General features: G+C 41.0%; 1 protein-coding gene across 1 annotated transcript; it reads right to left on the reverse strand.

The window, feature by feature from the left end:
• Window positions 1–1,291: 1,291 nt before the first annotated feature.
• LOC146963299 (protein LBH) lies at window positions 1,292–17,150 on the reverse strand. Its single transcript, XM_085766655.1, has 4 exons — window positions 16,894–17,150; window positions 7,983–8,061; window positions 6,642–6,834; window positions 1,292–2,261 (listed from the first exon to the last, which is right to left on the reverse strand). Exons 2-4 carry the CDS (start codon window positions 8,058–8,060, stop codon window positions 2,194–2,196), a joined length of 339 nt encoding a protein of 112 aa, XP_085622781.1. The 5' UTR covers window position 8,061; window positions 16,894–17,150; the 3' UTR covers window positions 1,292–2,193.
• Between the last annotated feature and the right edge of the window lie 317 nt (window positions 17,151–17,467).

The following is a 17,467-nucleotide window of genomic DNA, read 5'->3' on the forward strand; positions in this document are numbered from 1 at the left end:
AGGCGGAGGCGGCGCGAATGGAGCATCTGGAGCGATGAGACGCGGCGCGAATGAAGCGGCGCGTCTGAAGCGGCGCGAATAAAGTTGAAAATATTGAACTTTTCAGGCGGCATCGCACCGTGACATCCAATCAGCGACGAGTTCAAGCCGACGACGTCACTTCTCTGTACGGTTGTTTACACTCAGAACAACATGAAGGAGAAGCTAATTGTATATGAGCTGTGTGTGGGCACCGCTGCCGTCTTCTACACAGAGTGGACAAAAAAAACAAGAACAACACACACACACACACACACACACACACAGTGAACCCAGACACGACGGCGGGTGGTTTTCCGGTGTTTCTGAGACTTGTACAGCAGTAGTACAGTGCAGCAACGGTGGTGATATCAGCCACGATCGACGTGGAAAGAGAGCAGGTTGAGATCACCGGTTTTCAAATGAACGGGCGGAGCGTCTAGCGCGAATGACGCGAATGATCCAAAATGACCAAGCGGCGCGATGGAAGCGTCTGGCGCGATTATATTCGCGTCTATCGCGTCCGGTGTGAACGCCGCTTTATGGTTATTTCATATGTCTTCATGGACATTGTTTATTAATCACTTTGTGGATATTTCATGTGTTTTTGTGGATATTTTTATATCTATCGAAGGTTTTTTGTGTCACTTAAAGGTCGTTTTACATTTTGCAGTGATAATTTTTAAATCTCTTTGTGGACATTTTTGTCACTTTGAGATTGTTTTGTGTTTCTTTCTGGTCATTTTGTGTTTTTGTCACGTTCATTTAATATCTCAAAGTGACATTTTTGTCACTTTGGGGATGTTTAGTGTCTTGTTGAGGTAATTTAACGCCTATTTTTGGTTATTTTGAGATCTCTTTGTGGAAGTTTTGTGTCTCTTTGTGGTAATTTTTGTCCATTAACTCTTGTGTCTCTTTAGTTTCATATGTTTGTGGACATTTAGTGTCTGTCTGGTTGTTTTTTTTGACTCTGTATTGTTTTATTTTTCATCTCTTTGTGGGTCAGTTGTATTTTATTTTGAAAGTCTCAGCTGTTTATTAACATGTTACAAGTTAGACCACCATACAGTTAAAAATGCAGTGATGATGATTTCCCACCATTATCATCATAATAAAAACCTTCACATGGACCAGAACAAAACAACAAGGACAAAGAATTAACGAGCGTTGTACGAACTTTGAAAAGGTTTATTACTTGTGCAATAATTTAGGCTTCCAGTATTTTTTTAAAAATATGTCTGTGACAAGCGACATCAACATCTAAAATACTCTGTTTCTTTTTTTTTCTTTTTTTTTTTACTTGTGCGGTCTGTATAACAAAGTGGACGACCTTAATTAACATATTGCTCCAATATGTGAAGTAAAACAGAACACAGTCACATTCCCTTTAACACCTACTGCTGCATGAAGACACCGCTCACATGTTAATAGAATATATTAAAGAATAAAACATCGAATAAAGTGATGGGTTCGCTCTTCATCAAACGCTGCTGTTCAACACATCGTAGCTCTACATCGTTATATCAAAGTGAACAAGTGAGACCAAGATCACCAAACTACAGCAGTGAGCACTCGACAAACAGTGATGTCATTTACATCTAAAAGTCAATGTAAAAACTGTGCACAAAATACAGTAGCTACCATTAGTAGTAGTAGTAGTAAATATGGCACACATGAGCTAAATACTTTTAAGACAGCATTTAGGAACATCTGTCCGGATCAGATGTGCAGACGATACTGTGGGCATCTGGACGGCGACGGCTTGGAGCCAGAGAGAGAAAGAAAAAGGGAAAACGACTTAAAAATATCAAATTAAAAATGTGGTTTTGGATTTAAATCACAAAACTGGAATGTCATGGGGAAATTCTCAAGTTAAAAACATTACGGCTCATATCGGGTTGTGTTTTTTTGTTCATTTGAAGGTTGTACAAACTTCTGTGCTTTTATTTAGAAGGTGTCGACTCCTATCCACTCGGGCTCCAAGCCGCCGTCAGCTGGGGTTTGGGAATCTTTTGTTTTTCTACCCTCACTCCTCCGTCTCTGTGATCTCTCTATCAACAATGTGCTCTTCTTCTACAGGACTCTCTTTCTTTCTTTCTTTCTTTTTTTCTAACTCATCCATGTCTGGACGCACTCACAGGTAAACAGTGGATTTCTCAGGGAGGAAACTTCGGCTCAGTTGGAGTCCTGCGTCTCCGACTCTGAAGCCTCCTCGTCCATGTCGACGCCCGACTGCTCCTCATCTGGAAGAAAAAGGAGAGTTCAAAGTTCAAACAGTCTTTATTTTCTTTAGGAGACGCTGGATTAATCAACAACTTCTAGTATTAGTAAGACAAAACATTCACTGACCGTCAAAGTTACCAAAAGTTTTTCCCGAACCTTGACCTTTTATTGGTTTTAATGGACCCCAGGAAGAGTAGCTGCCACCAGGTGTAGCAGCTAATGGGGATCTTAAAGGGACAACGAGGAGTTTTGGAAAGCGAAGTGTTTTCACACTACATTTACCATGAGCCACCGCGCGCACGGTGAAATTCTTTGACCGGCGCAAGACGGACGTCTTGCCAAGAATGTTTTCATTCATCAAGAATTAAAGTCAGAGGTTCGAAGACGATCAGATAGGGGAGAGCCGGGTCGATTGATACACTTTTCATTTAAACGTCTTTTTCAAAGATGACGTTATGTACACAAACATTTTTATCATGTGATCAACAACTCACATGTGTATTCTCTTAGTTACAAGTGTAATTTAACACATATGTTGGATGATCGCGCTGTTTTATAACTTTGAACGTAAGTTGAAATTTGTCTCAAACGCCCCACCTATGCGGGTCGTTTGAGACACAGAGGAGGGACGGTTGAAACAGCATGTTTTAAACAGAAACTACTGACATTACTCTAGTTTTTATGCAGCATATCGGACAACATACTAGTGTACTAGTTATTGCCAAAATGTCACATAATTTCTCACAATATAAATAGGTCAAATAAATATTTTTGTCCCGTGCGGAATTGTCAAGATCCGCATTTCGATTAAACTCGCCTTTCTTCTTTTGTACGAGTTGTTGGACAACTGCATTTTCATTTCATTTACTTATTTCCCTGTCCTAAGTCATGTTTATGGATACACAGTTGAACATATTGTCATTTTACCCTCGGCATTTTCCCCTCACTTTGCTGAATATCTGTTGATTCATGTCATAAACACGAACATTAAAAAATATGTGGTGTTTATTAAAAATACATGTTGTTCATTCAAATAGGTTGTTGTTTATTGCAAAACAATTAGGCTATTGATTTGGTGATTTATATACAGATATTGATCGCGCAGTGTGACCACAGTCACTACGCACGGTGGCGTGAGGGACATTTGAAACAGCTGTATCAATCGTCCCTGCAGCGACTACTGACAATAAAACCTGTTTTGCCTCTAAACTTCAAAACTATGACATTTCATAATTTAGGACCTGTTTATGTACGAATTCATCTGTTGTTAGGTCATATTATTATTGCATGAAACACACAATACAACTTTTGATCACAAAAAAACTACCGCACGTAACATTTTACTTTCCGTAGTCAAAAACCGGTTCGCGCTAATAACTTTTGAATGGCGTGACGTAATTTCACAAGCTTTCCCAGGATTGGTCGGTGTTGAGTGCTGAACATAGTGACAAAATCTGACGGCTCAAGCTTGTGTGGTTTTCGAGGAAATCGCTGTGTATCAATCGTCCCGTGTATCAATCGACCCGGCTCTCCCCTAGGCTACCGTCGTAGTTCCAACCACAAACGGTGATTCGGCGGCGTTATTCTCATGACTCGCCGGGCAGCGTCCGCGAAACCGAAAGTAAGGAAAACTGGTCGGCTCGACCAGCATTTCCACCACCACTAATAATAACAAAATAACGATAGAGACAAAACGATATATTTATCGAAAATGGAGCCATTAACAAGTGGGCTAACGTAGATTCATCCACATTAACATGAGACTTTTTTTATTGTCGCAGAATTTTTGGTTCTGCCGATGGAGAAACTCCTCGTTGTCCCTTTAATAAAATCAAATCAAATTTAAAGGTTGAGTCTGGAGTTTTGTGCCCAAAAATAAACACTAGACTTATACAAATGAAATCCGTCCTAATCATCACCTATGGGCTTCTAGTCCTGTGTGGTGGGGGCTGTGTCTGAAGCGCCCCCCTGCCTGTATTTTGGTCTTTTGCTTTGTTTTGTTGTGCACAAGGACGTTTCTGGGCGGAGAGCGAGAGAGTCTGTGTTTTCTCTCCAGCCAATGACAGAGCTCAGGTGAAGCTACGTGCAGCAGAGTAGGAGGCTCAGAGCTGCTAGCTACACTAGCTGTCTCTGATGTTAGCGAGTGCCAGCACGTCTCTCTCTCTCTCAGCAGCAGCAGTCAGGACCGCAAAGAAAAAGAAATACAGTCTGAGTGAAGCGCTGGAGCCGCGGACCGATTCCCGACTGTCACCGACAACTAAAGCCTCGACCGGTAACAAGTATTAGGACTGTTGTGGTGAGCTAGCTCGATGCTAACTTCGGCTAGCGGTAGGGGTTAGCATCCGCCGCTAACACCGTTTTCCCAGCTCACCACAACAACATAACACGGAGGCTCCCGGCGCTTCACTCGGACTGTATTTCCTTTCCTTTGCGGTTCTGAGGCAGGAGGCTACACAGCTTAGCCCGAGAGGCGGGGCCGAGTTTCAATGTTTTGTTTACAAACTGCAACCAATAAAACTCCAGACTCTACCTTTAAATTCATATATTTATTTTTGGCTAAAAGCATCTTTTAAACATTTGGTAAATAAAAAAGTAACTAAGATATCTGCTTCCATGTGAGTCCTTTCATGGTTTTATTTGCCTTAACTGTCGCTGTCATTGTTGGACTTTAAAGCAGATTTTCATAACAAGAGTTTCTTAAATCAAATAAATCAAGTAGATGAACATAAAACTGAACAGCAGAGTAAAATAATATACACATTATGATGAAAAAATGTTTATATATTTGAACTTTATCCAAGCATGAAACACAAAAGTTTCACAAAAGTGAGCGTGAGGAGGCCGACGTCGCCTGAATGCAACACAAAGACCCACCGGGATCAGACAGACAGAAAATAAAACTTCAGATCTTTGGCTCTTCGGTTCATCTCATGTTTAGTTGAAGTGAAACCAGATAAAAACACTGAGACAGAGACGAGCAGCTAATTAAAGTAAAAAAAGAAAAGAAAAAAGAAACAACTGAAATCTGAGTGAAGAAGCAGGAAGTCGCTGCCTCCACCCACAGGGTCACTGAACGGTTTAATGAGCAGGAAAACGATGCCTTCACTGACACCAGAACTTAAGTCTCTTCTCTTTGTTTCAGCTTTTGGTTGAGTCCTATTTGTTTTTTATTTTATTATTTTATCCCCATTATTGTCTCTACATTTCAGTTTAAACCTTTTACTTTAGATGTTTTTATGCTTCCAAAACTTTTCTTTTGCGCATTTGAATGCGTGTTTTGTTTTATCCAGTTATTGTTGCTCCCATTGAAGCTGCTATTAGTGCACATGTTGACCCAACAGTTGATTAATCTCAGAGTTTCAGATGTTTATGTCCAATGTCCTGCAGGTTTTAAAGGGATAGTTCAACATTTTGCCTATATTTAGCCTACACTCTCAGCCAAGACCTTCAAAATAAAATACAACTGACCCACAAAGAGATGAAAAATAAAACAACACAGAGTCTAAAAAACAACCAAACTGTCCACAAACACATGAAACTAAAGCGACACAAGAGTTAATGGACAAAAATCACCACAAAGACACAGAAAAGATACGTTAGCCTATATGTCCACAAACAGACACAAAACTTCCACAAAGACATGTCAAATAACTAACCAAAAATAGGTGTTAAAATGGCCAGAGAGAGACACAAAACAATCTCCAAGTGACATGATTATTTCATAGAGTGGTGAATGTGCAGGGGGACCTGTAGCATCATGTGAGCTAAAGGTTTTCAATCTTATTCTGGAGCGTTTTTCACTGAATTGCTTAAAATCCTCTTCATACTCCGACTGCAACCAATTAATTAAATGCTTTTTTCACAAAAATGAAAAAAAAAGTCAGTCGCCTGTGGGACGGACGAGTTTGTAAAAACCAACGAACCATCCACTCATGTTGAACGCCACGTTAATAGTCAATTGGATCGTGATGTGTCAATCAAACCAGGGTTCACACTCTTTTCCTAAAATCTGTTTCCAGGACATTTTTCAGCTGCTACTGTTCAGAGTTTTTGCTTCATGTGTCGTAATGTTACATGATTATCTCAATCTTGGAGTTGTTGGATTGTGTATTTGATGAGTTTGATGACCTGTACCGTTCACCTCCATTGTGTTCACTGAGCAGCTCACGTTTCTGCCCCGCCGATCTCAAAACAACATGCACCGATAATTAAAGGTAACGAACCTACTGCTATGGCTATAGGGATTATAGTGAGAGGAGGATCTGCCAAAATGTTGAACTACAGTCAATGTTGAACTATCCTTTTAACCCATCCATCACATGCTGGTTGTCCTGAACCTGAAGGCATCACTCAACCTTTTCCACTGTGGCCTCAGACTGAAGACAGTGACTCCTCCTCACCTGCAGTCTGCTCCTCCTCCTCCTCCTCCTCCTCTTCGCTCTGTCGCTCCGTCTGAGCGTCCGCGGAGCTCGGCTCGTCCGGCGGCCAGCGGAGCTCCCCGCTTTCCACCTCGGCTCCGTCCGTTGGCTCCACCACGATGGAGGGAAGCCTCTTGGACAGCTTGGGATACCGCTCATGGGTGTCTGGAAAGAGCTGGTGGCAGGAGCTCATGTAAGGTAAAAAACAACAAACAACAAAAATGTGGTGACAACTGGGATTAGTGTATCAGATGAAAGCTGCAGCGGATCAGCAGCTGGGAGGGAAGATAAGATAAAACGTGCACATGCTTGTCACTCTGATATTTTACATTTCTAATTATCTCATGTCTAGACACAGCAGTGATCTAGGCTGGAGTTTAGAAAACCAGTTTGATACTGGTCTTGAAATATTGGATCTTGCCTCAAATGTGTTTAATAATATTTCTTCTGCATTTATTTAAACTCATCAAATACACAATCCAACAACTCCAAAACGCTCTGGTGGACAAGTTGTGACCTGCACATTCACCACGCTATGAGATAATTAGAGAACGAGAGTTGTTTTAGAGGTAAATGCAGAGACTGCTTGATGAAAAACTGTCCCTGAACAACGCGCATCAGCGGTTTAGCATGAATTTACCTCTAAAACAACTCTGTCTGGTAACGTTGTGTTATATTATCTCATAGCGTGGTGAATGTGCAGGTCACAACTTATCCATTGGAGTTGTTGGATTGTGTATTTGATGAGTTTGATGAGGGAAACCAAGAAATCCCATTAGCCTCCGTAGAGTAGTGTAGCTCTGAGCAGCTCGCGGCTCTGCTCCGCCGCTCTAAAAATAGCTTGCACCGACAATTAAAGGTAATGAACCTACTGCTATGACTGTAGGGATTATGGCAATGGGCCAATTTACCAAAATGTTGAGCTATCCCTTTAAGCCTGAATACACAGTTTGCAAAAGTTAAATGTGGTTTAATTTTCACAGTGATATTTTTGGAAGAGATTGATCAATAAAGTTTTGAGAAGATATACACTTTATCTATCAAGAATAAACAAAAACATATTTTATTCCAACATTATGGGCAACAGTCAATGTATTATGTTTATATAATAAATGTTTCACAGTAGACGATCGATCACTCGTCTCAGCAGCAGAAAAACACTCATTTACTCACAGCAGGAACCAGTCCAACTTATTATAATAATAATAAACCTCAGTTGCTTAGTCAACCTCCAGTTTTACTCTCACTCGCGCTCCAGTCCTGACTCACTAATATTTGAAGGTTGAAATAATCTATAACACACACACACAGCTGTAAGGATACTGTGTCCTGGTCTCCTCCTGCTCCTCCTCCACTGAAGTCCTCCGTCCCCGGCTCCAGAGAGTTCATCACCTCGGTCATCCTGGGAAAAAAACAAACAAAAACACCACCAATCAATAATAATAAGTCAATACAGTGTTCCTTATTGCTCCTATTGGCTTCATTTCACCTGAACATCTGGATTAGATGCATTAGGGCATCAGGATGTTATTCATTGTTTTGTACTATCATTGGCACCGTTATTGATGTATTTCTTACACTTAACATTTTCATTTACATCAGAGTTTCAGTTTCTCTCTCTCTCTCTCTCTTTCTCTCTGTGTCGAGTCCTCGTTAAACATCTGCAGCGACGATATTTTTGAATACTCTGAATCCTGCATTATTTGTTGTGTGCTGTGTTTCCTGGTGAGCTGCTGCTGCTGCTGCTGCTGCTGCTGCTGCTGCTGCTGCTGCTGCTGCTGCCGGGTTTTTTTCTAGATCAGAGACACAGAAACAGTGTGAAACCATTTGCAGGAATCGTGCACTGATGAGCCGAAGCATTACGGCCGCTCCACAGATGAGGCAAATAACAGTGATTATCGAGGTTGTTATGGTCTGTTTCACTGGGTCGCTGGTCTCAGTGGGATGTGAGTAGCTGGTGTTGACAGGAGGATTGTAACTGTGGATGCGATGTGTTAATGCCACAGGGCTCCTGCTCGGGCCTCTGCAGGTTTGAGCTGCTCACCTCATCAGTGGATGTTGTTACCTGCACAGGATCCTTGTGCAACGATATCTCATCTAGTGTTAGGGTTGCCATATGTCTGGCTTTAGGTTGAACAGTCCGAAATTTAAATTGATTAAAATACAAGTGGACTGCTGCTGCACACACACACAGACGCTGCAGACAAGTCCCCAAAAGACCCAATCACTGCAGAAATACTTTTAAATACAATTGGAGTAGTTTAATATTCACCAGTTGCATTTCTTTTGTTTGTTTACATCAAACAAGTTATTTATGCTTGTTTAAGGAATAGTTCACCAAATTTCAAGTCATTATTGACTCACCCTCATGCTGATGAATACTCCCGAGTAGTTTTTTATTCCTCAAAGTGCATCTGGAGACCCGGGAGGCCGGTTCGTAGTCCAACGAAAACTTTATATGAGAAACGTAGGGCCCAACACAAAAACATCAATAAAACTACACAAAAACCTTGTAATATTCCTCCACACTGCTCGTCCGCTGTAATCCAAGTGTCCTGAAGGGATATAGTCCAGAGTTTACTCGAAACAACGTAATTTAGGACATTTTTACAGCTTAAACAGTCCTGAATTGCGCTCTGATGTTCACGCGCCCCACCCAAACTCAATACAGGACCATACAGTTTTCGTTGGACTAGGAACCGGCCTCCCGGGTCTCCAGATGCACTTTGAGGAATAAAAAACCTACTCCAGAGTATTCATCAGCATGAGGGTGAGTCAATAATGACTGAATTAAATTTTTTGGTGAACCCTAACCCTAACCCAAAAAAATAATTGTTGACATGTTTTAGTCAGGAAATATCGGAGCAAACAAATCTGAAGAAGAGTCTGAGCAGGTTCATGATTAGTCTAAGATACACTGAAATAAAGTTCAAGTTCAATATTCACCAGTACTGTAACTTCATTATACAGGCAGCAGCATGGACTCAGCTTTCTTAGAAACAAGTTGACTTGTTGAACTCATATCCACACATCAGTTATGGAGCAATATGGCCTTTAATTTGGAATCAAATTTGGGTCCGATGATGAATCTAAGTCCAATATCTCCTCTCTTTTAGCTCTGATTTTCGTCTCCACCACCTCCATTGACCATATTCACAGCGTCGCCATCTTTCCTCGGGAGTCTGATAAAACTGCTTTCCTTTCATCGCTTCCCGGTTGATACAGATTTGAGGAAAGCATGGGTTGTTAACGTCCGAAGGGAGATCGTACCATATTTCAAAGTAAAACAACATTTAGGTTAAACTGATTTGAATTAAGTTAGCTGCAACTGCTAACGTTAACGGTAACGTTATGTGACGGCGTTGAATCTTTCCATCCCGAATGACGACGTAAGCAAAGATGGCGACGCTGTGAATATGGCTAATAGCTGCTAAACACTGCACTATGTTCACCAGCTGCTCTCTGACTGGTTCTGCTGCTGAATAGGAAGTTGGAACCAGACAAAAAAACCTGAATTAGAAAAGCTTCCAGGTAGTTTTTACACTTACAAGGAATTTTATTCTATGCACTTGTGCAGAGAACAAGAAAAAGTACAAAAAAATACAAAAACAACTGAATATAAACGACAAAATAAAGAGTAAGCTGTAGTAAAGTAAGTAGTAAAGCTCCACTAACAGTGACCCCCCTTTCACCTCTGTCACTGTCGTATTGATTATACGACAACAGCTTTAACTGATGTTAATAAGCTCATCCTTTATCGTCCTGTATCTGAACACCTGTTCGTTGTGCATTATCATCAACCTACTTAAAGTCACAGCAGACACAGAATTATGATGATGATGAATTATATTGATTAGATCTGTTTGAAAAGCAGCTGTGACACCATCAGCCCCGATGCTCGCTCGCGTGCGATCAGAAACGCCACTTTCCATACAATCAGAAACAGGCGGCAGTTGCTGTTGCCATGGGGACGGGCGATTGAGATTTTCATGCCTCTGATTGTCTGAATAGTGCACTTTTGCCTGAGAGCTGATTTTTTTTTTTAGTAGCTATTCATGTGTGTGTGCGCCGTTACGCAGCAATTACCGCCGCCAGGACGGGTCGGTGGGGGCCGCGTTGTTGTTGTGAGACTCCTCTGTGAAACCTGGTATTGCTGCTGCCCTTCATCCTCGCAGCGAAGAGACAATACGGCCTTTTTATTCCTCATCAGAGGCCGGCATTGTCCCCCCCACCCCCCCACCGGAGGGGATCTGTGCGGCCACTCAGCTCGGTCTTACATCCGTCCGTCCGGCTGCTGCTCTGAAGGTACAGCGACAGGAGGAGACGAGGCCCTACACAGGATTTCAGTCTGAGCTGCTTTTGGTTTTCAGAGAAGTGAATTCACTCTGCTGCGGTGACGTGAAGCGTGACAGACACAAGAATTTAAATGTTGATGCCAGGCGTGACGCTTCACTCAAGTCTTGTCCTCCCCCCCTACTCCCCACCTGAATTATAATAATAACAATAATAATGGTTTATTTGAGCCATTAGGTATGAACAAGGTCCTCAGTGGTTGCTTGGCCAGTTTTAGTTGTGGCAAGATGAAGCAGCAGGTGTTTCCACTTGTGACCAAATGTTTCACATCTTGTGCTTTGAAGGGACTACGAGGAGTTTAGGAAAGCGAAGTGTTTTCACACTACATTTCCCATGAGCCTTCCCAGCGTGCACGGTGAAATTCTTGGACCGGCGCAAGATGGACGAAAGCGAAAACATTTGCCAAGAATGTTTTCATTCATCAAGAATGAAAGGAGGTTGGAAGATACGTCGTAGTTCCAGCGATTCGGTGGTTATTCTCATGACCCGCTGGGCAGCGTACGGGAAACTGAAAGTAGGAAATGCTGGCAAGCCGACCACTAAATAATAATATCAAAATAACTATAAAGACAAAACAATATATTTATCGAAAATGGACCCATTAACAAGTGGTAACGTAGATTCATCCACATTAATATGAGACTCTTTTAGAACCCAAAGGCAAACTCCTCGGGGTCTCTTTAAAATATCAAATGTTAAGGCTGGGGTAGGCAGAGTTTATTTTTAAAAACAAAATAGCCTATTCACTTTTTTTTTTTTTTTTAAGAAAATTGTGTCTTCGCATTCAGCTATCAGTAAGGAAAGGTCTGTGTGTTTGGGGCGATCACAGTGAGGTCTGACTGAGGTTGCGATAAATTTCTAGCCTAGAGACGCATTTTATTTTAAATTATTCTCACCTGTTTAATCAAATGCCATTTAAATTAAAAGTCCATGCTCCTTGACTCATTAGTTCTTACCCAATCAAGGCTGTAAATCAGTTAAAATCTAAATGTATCTTGATGAATAACTGTTTTCAAATCCTATTAAATTTTTTGACCTTTAGAAAATGTCCAAATTGATGATGCCAGGAGTCATTTTAAGACACTTGTTCCTACTCAGTTAGATGCAACATGATAAATTAATCTATATCTGATGTTTCCTTCTCTTTTATCTCCGTCTTTGGTCTCCACCAGGAAGTGGACGGTGAGTTATTAATGTTTTTAGAAGCTGCTGTAGCTGACAACAACACCAGCTGTAAAGGTCCGACCCTTTTGAACTCGCAAGTCGGATTTCCCAGTCGGCTAGGTGATCATAAACGCCTCCTGAAGTCGAACTTCAGTGGCTGCCAGGCATGGATGTATTATATTAACTGGATACCGGACCGGAAAATGGCCGCCGTTCATTTCAATGAAAGTTGCTCGCCTGGCGCATACGCCGAAAAAGTTTCTGACTTCCGGGTTTACTTCCGCGTTATCGGGCCCATAGAGCATGCGCAGTTGAGTCACCCCCCATAATGCTCTGCGGTCTCCCATCATGCCCTGGGGCAATGAGAACGAGCAACCGCCGTTCTAGTTTTGGCGCTGCGCGTTCATGTATGTGTTACTTGTGGATTTAAGGAATGAGTATTAAGACTTTTACAGGACTCACACAGACTTTAAAACAAAGATAATGATTTCAAATGTAAGACGGCCGATCGTAGGTTTACTACGGTCGTTTATATGATCGTTAAATCGTTTTGACAGTTAATTAATATACGATGTTACACTGAAAACGAGTTAGTCCGAACCTGTAAGCTTAAATCACAATGGAAAATAAATCATAATTAACTGTATTTTTGTTAAACATGACAGATGACCCCAGAACACCTCAAATAATGTAATGAGGGCTTTACTCTTACCTTTTTTATATATTTAACTTGCTGCACAGTTCACCAGTTGTTACAGGACGTTGGTGGAGGTATTTAAACTTAGTCACACGTGTTTTGTTTTTATCAACCACACTGTGATTAAAGAAAGTTAGAGCTCTTTGGCAAATGCATCTTCCTTTTAATAATTGTCTGTACTGGCTGTGTTCATAGTTTCATCATCATCATCATCATCATTAAGCCTTCAGGTGGATGAGACTCTTTGTAATTCAACAGTTTAACCTTACAATATTTCCACAACACGCAGAATATCAGTGTCCACTAAATACAGCTGTTACAGAACCAGACATTTGAATTAAACACGATGCCCCAGACACAGTTGATGTTGGATTTGGTAGAAGAAGAAAAAAGTCACAAGCATGTTTGTTTTTTTCCGAACAATTTAATAAGATGATTATAAGTTTAAGTGATCATTTAGCATACTGACACTGAACAAACACACACTGACGACGGTGAGGAGGAGGAGGAGGAGGAGGAGGAGGATGAGGAGGAGGACGTCCATGGTTCTTCCTCCGGCCCCGGTGGAAGACGGGGAGCAGCTGCACCGTCAGGACACACACACGACACACCGACCATGGAGGAGATGTCTCGGTTTACATTTTACCACCGTGGCATTAATTAAGCCGTAAAATAAATTAACGTGGACGTTGTGAACGGAGCAACAGGTGTTGAACATCAGCCGCGATGAGACACTGTTGACACACACAAATACAGACACATACAGACATCATTTGACACACACAGACACATACAGACAGCATAAATGACTTATCAAGCTAAAATTACTGAAAAATATGGGTTTTACAGGAGCAGCAATGTAAAACAGTCCGGTTTCACGTCAGTAAATGCAGTCATTACGAGGCGATCTCATCAATTAAAACGTTACGTTTAAGAATACGAGTTGACAAGAGACTAATAACAGACATTAATATCATAAAGTTGATGTGACCAAACAAAAACTCACCTTTGAGCCGTGTTTTCCACTTTTCTGAGTGATTTTAGCTCCGGACAGAGTCTCATTAGTTTCAGGCATCCTCGGTCCAGAGACACACACGACCGCGCACTGCTGGTGCACGGACACAGCCGTGACGTCACGGCCAGAAATGAGACTTTTCTGTGGCTTTTCTGGCCGTTAGAAAACATTTTGACGGATAAAAAGTCCATGACTTAAAAATATAGAATACAAAGATTAGTAATTAACGGAGGTTACAGCCGGAGGTGTCCTGTGAACAGTTTTACAGGCTTCTCTTTTACTATTGCGGTCTATGGGAAAAATCCTTTTTGGGCCCCATGGGATTTTTTGTTGCAGTACCACGGGTGGCCACTGGGAAAAATCGGCGTGCCTGCTGAGAGGATTACAGGGGGGCTGCTGCCAGGTTACAATCCAAGATGGCCACCCCGTGTGACAACAGTGAGTAAAAGATGAAGAATACACTATTTATCAGCCACTTAGTCTTGTTTTAGTGTCATTAAATTAGTCTTACCAACAGTATTGTGCAACTTAAACCTGTAGACATGTTGTTATGTTGCTCTCAAATGCAAACTATCACGTAGTGTGTTGTTATCGACTGGTGTTAGCTAACAATGCTAACAACATTAGCTAACAAAAGGGTTGCTTTTCTGACTTGTTACTAACTTGTAATTGGAATAAAACCAACTAAAGTTCTCTAATCAACACCTTGTACCTATATTTTGTATAATATGTTTAAAAAGCAATGAGTAAATTCAATAGTTGCTGCTTTACTAACTCTTGGCTGGAGGCTACAACTTCTCCAACAATTTCCCACAGAGACATAAAAAAAGGAAGAAAAAAAACATAGCTACCATGGCACAGTGTTATTTTTACACTCTGGTTTTTGTGGTTGTGCAGTTTTTTTTTTTTTTTTTACCCCCACAGGTTGAAAATCTTCCTTTGAGCAGAAGTAGCAACTGAACTTTCACAGTAACTGGAAACTACAACTTTCAGTCTAAATCGAGTAGAAAAAAAAATAGCCTACTAGTGAAGTGAAAGTGTCTCAGAGGAGTTTGAAATGTGCTGCAAGAAACTGCTGGTTTCATTGTTTTGTTTTTTCTACAGACAGAAAACTGAAAAGCAGCAGCTAACAAACCCCTGAGTCAACAACAACCACTTCTACCATCAAACATCAAAACTGTCATGTTATTCTGACATATTAGGACAAATCACCAAGACAAATTTGACTAACATTAGGCCTAGTTTAAATTGGCTGCCATGCAAAGGACAAGTTATTTTTGTTGTTCTTTTTTCCCTTATGTGACAGTAAAGTGAATTTCACTGAGCTCTGGAGAAGAAGTCACACGAACAACAGGTGTTGTTATTGTTAATTGATTGATTGATTGGTTGATTGGTTGATGCAGCTGTTGTCTTTGCTTGTGCTTTTGCAGTTGCAGCGTGTTGAACCCTCAGGGCCACCATAAACATTGAGTTTTTATGATTCAACAAGGATTTTTCATTCAATTTTTCCACATTTCCATGAGAAACAGTCGGTAGATTAATCGACGATGTAGTTATAATTAGCTGCAGATCTAAAAAAGACAACTGGAGCCAAAAATCCACAGAATCACCCTGTTGCACTGTGAAATCACTCTAGACTTGAGTTTGGAGCCAGATTCTTGCATCTACTACGGTTTTATAAAAACAAACCACAAACCAAACCTCCATTAAAGCTCCGAGCTGTTTCCTCTCCCTCGCTGAAGGACGTACATCTGCTGTGACCTCACACATTATAAAATTCCTCCTCTCTCCTCTTCTCTGTCCATCATGATGACATACATCATGGTAGAGAGGAGACTATCCATTTAAAGGCACAGCAGAAAATAAAAAATAAAAAAAGCTCCACTGTTTCATTTTGTGCAGCTTCAGTTTTTTGGACTGACCACCGCTGCTGCTCCCTCTCCCCTCTTATCGCCCCTGCTTCACTTCAAACACTTTTTTCCATCTCTGTTACTAAATCAGACCCAGCAGCAACAGCACCACCACCACCACTACCACCTCCTCAAATACAGGAGCCTCAGATAAACCCAGGAAGTTTTTACTGCCCAAGGACATAAAAAAAAAAAATCCTATTTATAGCCAAAAATAGTGATATTCTTCTTCAGGAGAAGAATATTTTACAAGGCTGCTCTACTGCTGTTCGATTTCTCATTTGCTTGTTGCCCTGATTTACATTTCCTGTTCTATTTTTGACTCTTTAATGCCACACAAACTTATATTTCATGCACCTTTTTTTTAATATACACATGTGAATGCCAATAATTGTATAATCAAATGGTGCAGCTTTGGAGCAGAGGTTCACCTGCCTGGTGGTGCACAACAGGTAGGCACTATAAATAGATTTAAATACCGGTGTATAGAAAACATATCAGCTTCTGCTACACCTACACTTACACACTACAGTGCACTGGCTGATCTGAGCTCTACAGTGCAACACCAAACCCACACACTCAGACCATTAGCAGCAGCTGATGAAATGAAATCACAATAAAAAACAACATTTAAATAAATTCCCTTGAACCTCTGAGGTGCAGTTTTTAAAAATGTTAAACTCATTAGTGGTTTGAGCTTGGCTTACTTATATACACTGCTCAAAAAATAGAGGGAACACTTAAACAACACATCTTAGATCTCAATTAATGAAATATTGTAGTTTAAAATCGTTATTCAATATATAGTAGAGTGTGTTGAGAACAACATAACATAAAAATGATCAATGTAAATCAAAATGATCATCCCAGGTTGATTTCACACGGATGTGATATACTTGGAGTTACAATGTGTTGTTTAAGTGTTCCCTTTATTTTTTTGAGCAGTGTATATAGGCTATAGCTATATAAATAAAAAATATGAGTAAAGGCAGCTTTTAGTTAAGAGTTAGAGGAGAAGAGTAGGAGTCTCAGTGTTTGCAGAGTGGGTCAAATACATTTAAAAAAGAAAAAAAAAGCGAATAAAAAGCTCCGTACCTGTCAGCGAGCTGATCCAGTGTCTCAGAGCAGGAAGGTCTCCGTCCTCCGCTGCTTCATCACACTGATGCTGCTGCTGCTGCTGCTGCTGCTGCTGGTGGTGGTGATGATGATGATGGTGGTGATGATGATGGTGACGATGATGCGGGCTGTTGTGGGCGACAGGCGGCGGGGCGCGCGGGGCTACCGGTGAAGTTGCCGCTCACAGCAAAGTGTTCAGAGCGTGCGCAGTGGCGCGGGACCCGTGCTGCCTTCAACGACTGTCGGAAACTTTTCGATTAAGAAGGGGATGGGGGGTGGGGGGGGTGGGGTAGTGTGCCCCAACGTTTTACAGAGATGTAAACACTTCCTAAATGTTTACAACATAATGTACTTGTTCATTATATTCTATAAACTTAATCATACCCATGTGCAATTATCGGATAAAATTGAATTGAAAAATAATTCAACCTGTAGCTACAAACTGACCGTAAATGGCATGTAAATAGTGTAGTGTTTATTATTGACAATGTATATTTTTTATTCCCCATGTTCATTTTTGAATATGAAATGTTGTAATTATACCATCATGTTA

This window comes from Trachurus japonicus, chromosome 22, assembly GCF_045865225.1.
Source record: "Trachurus japonicus isolate A0001 chromosome 22, Traja_1.0".
Taxonomy (NCBI): Eukaryota; Metazoa; Chordata; class Actinopteri; order Carangiformes; family Carangidae; genus Trachurus; species Trachurus japonicus.

Bases quoted from the DNA above. Each gene is read 5' to 3' on its own strand.
- LOC146963299 (XM_085766655.1), bottom strand. From the start codon at position 8,060: ATGACCGAGGTGATGAACTCTCTGGAGCCGGGGACGGAGGACTTCAGT. The intron at 6,835-7,982 runs GTATCCTTACAG...TCCTGCCACCAG, and splicing joins CAGGAGGAGACCAGGACACA to CTCTTTCCAGACACCCATGA. The intron at 2,262-6,641 runs GTGAGGAGGAGT...TTTTTCTTCCAG, and splicing joins GGAGGAGGAGCAGACTGCAG to ATGAGGAGCAGTCGGGCGTC.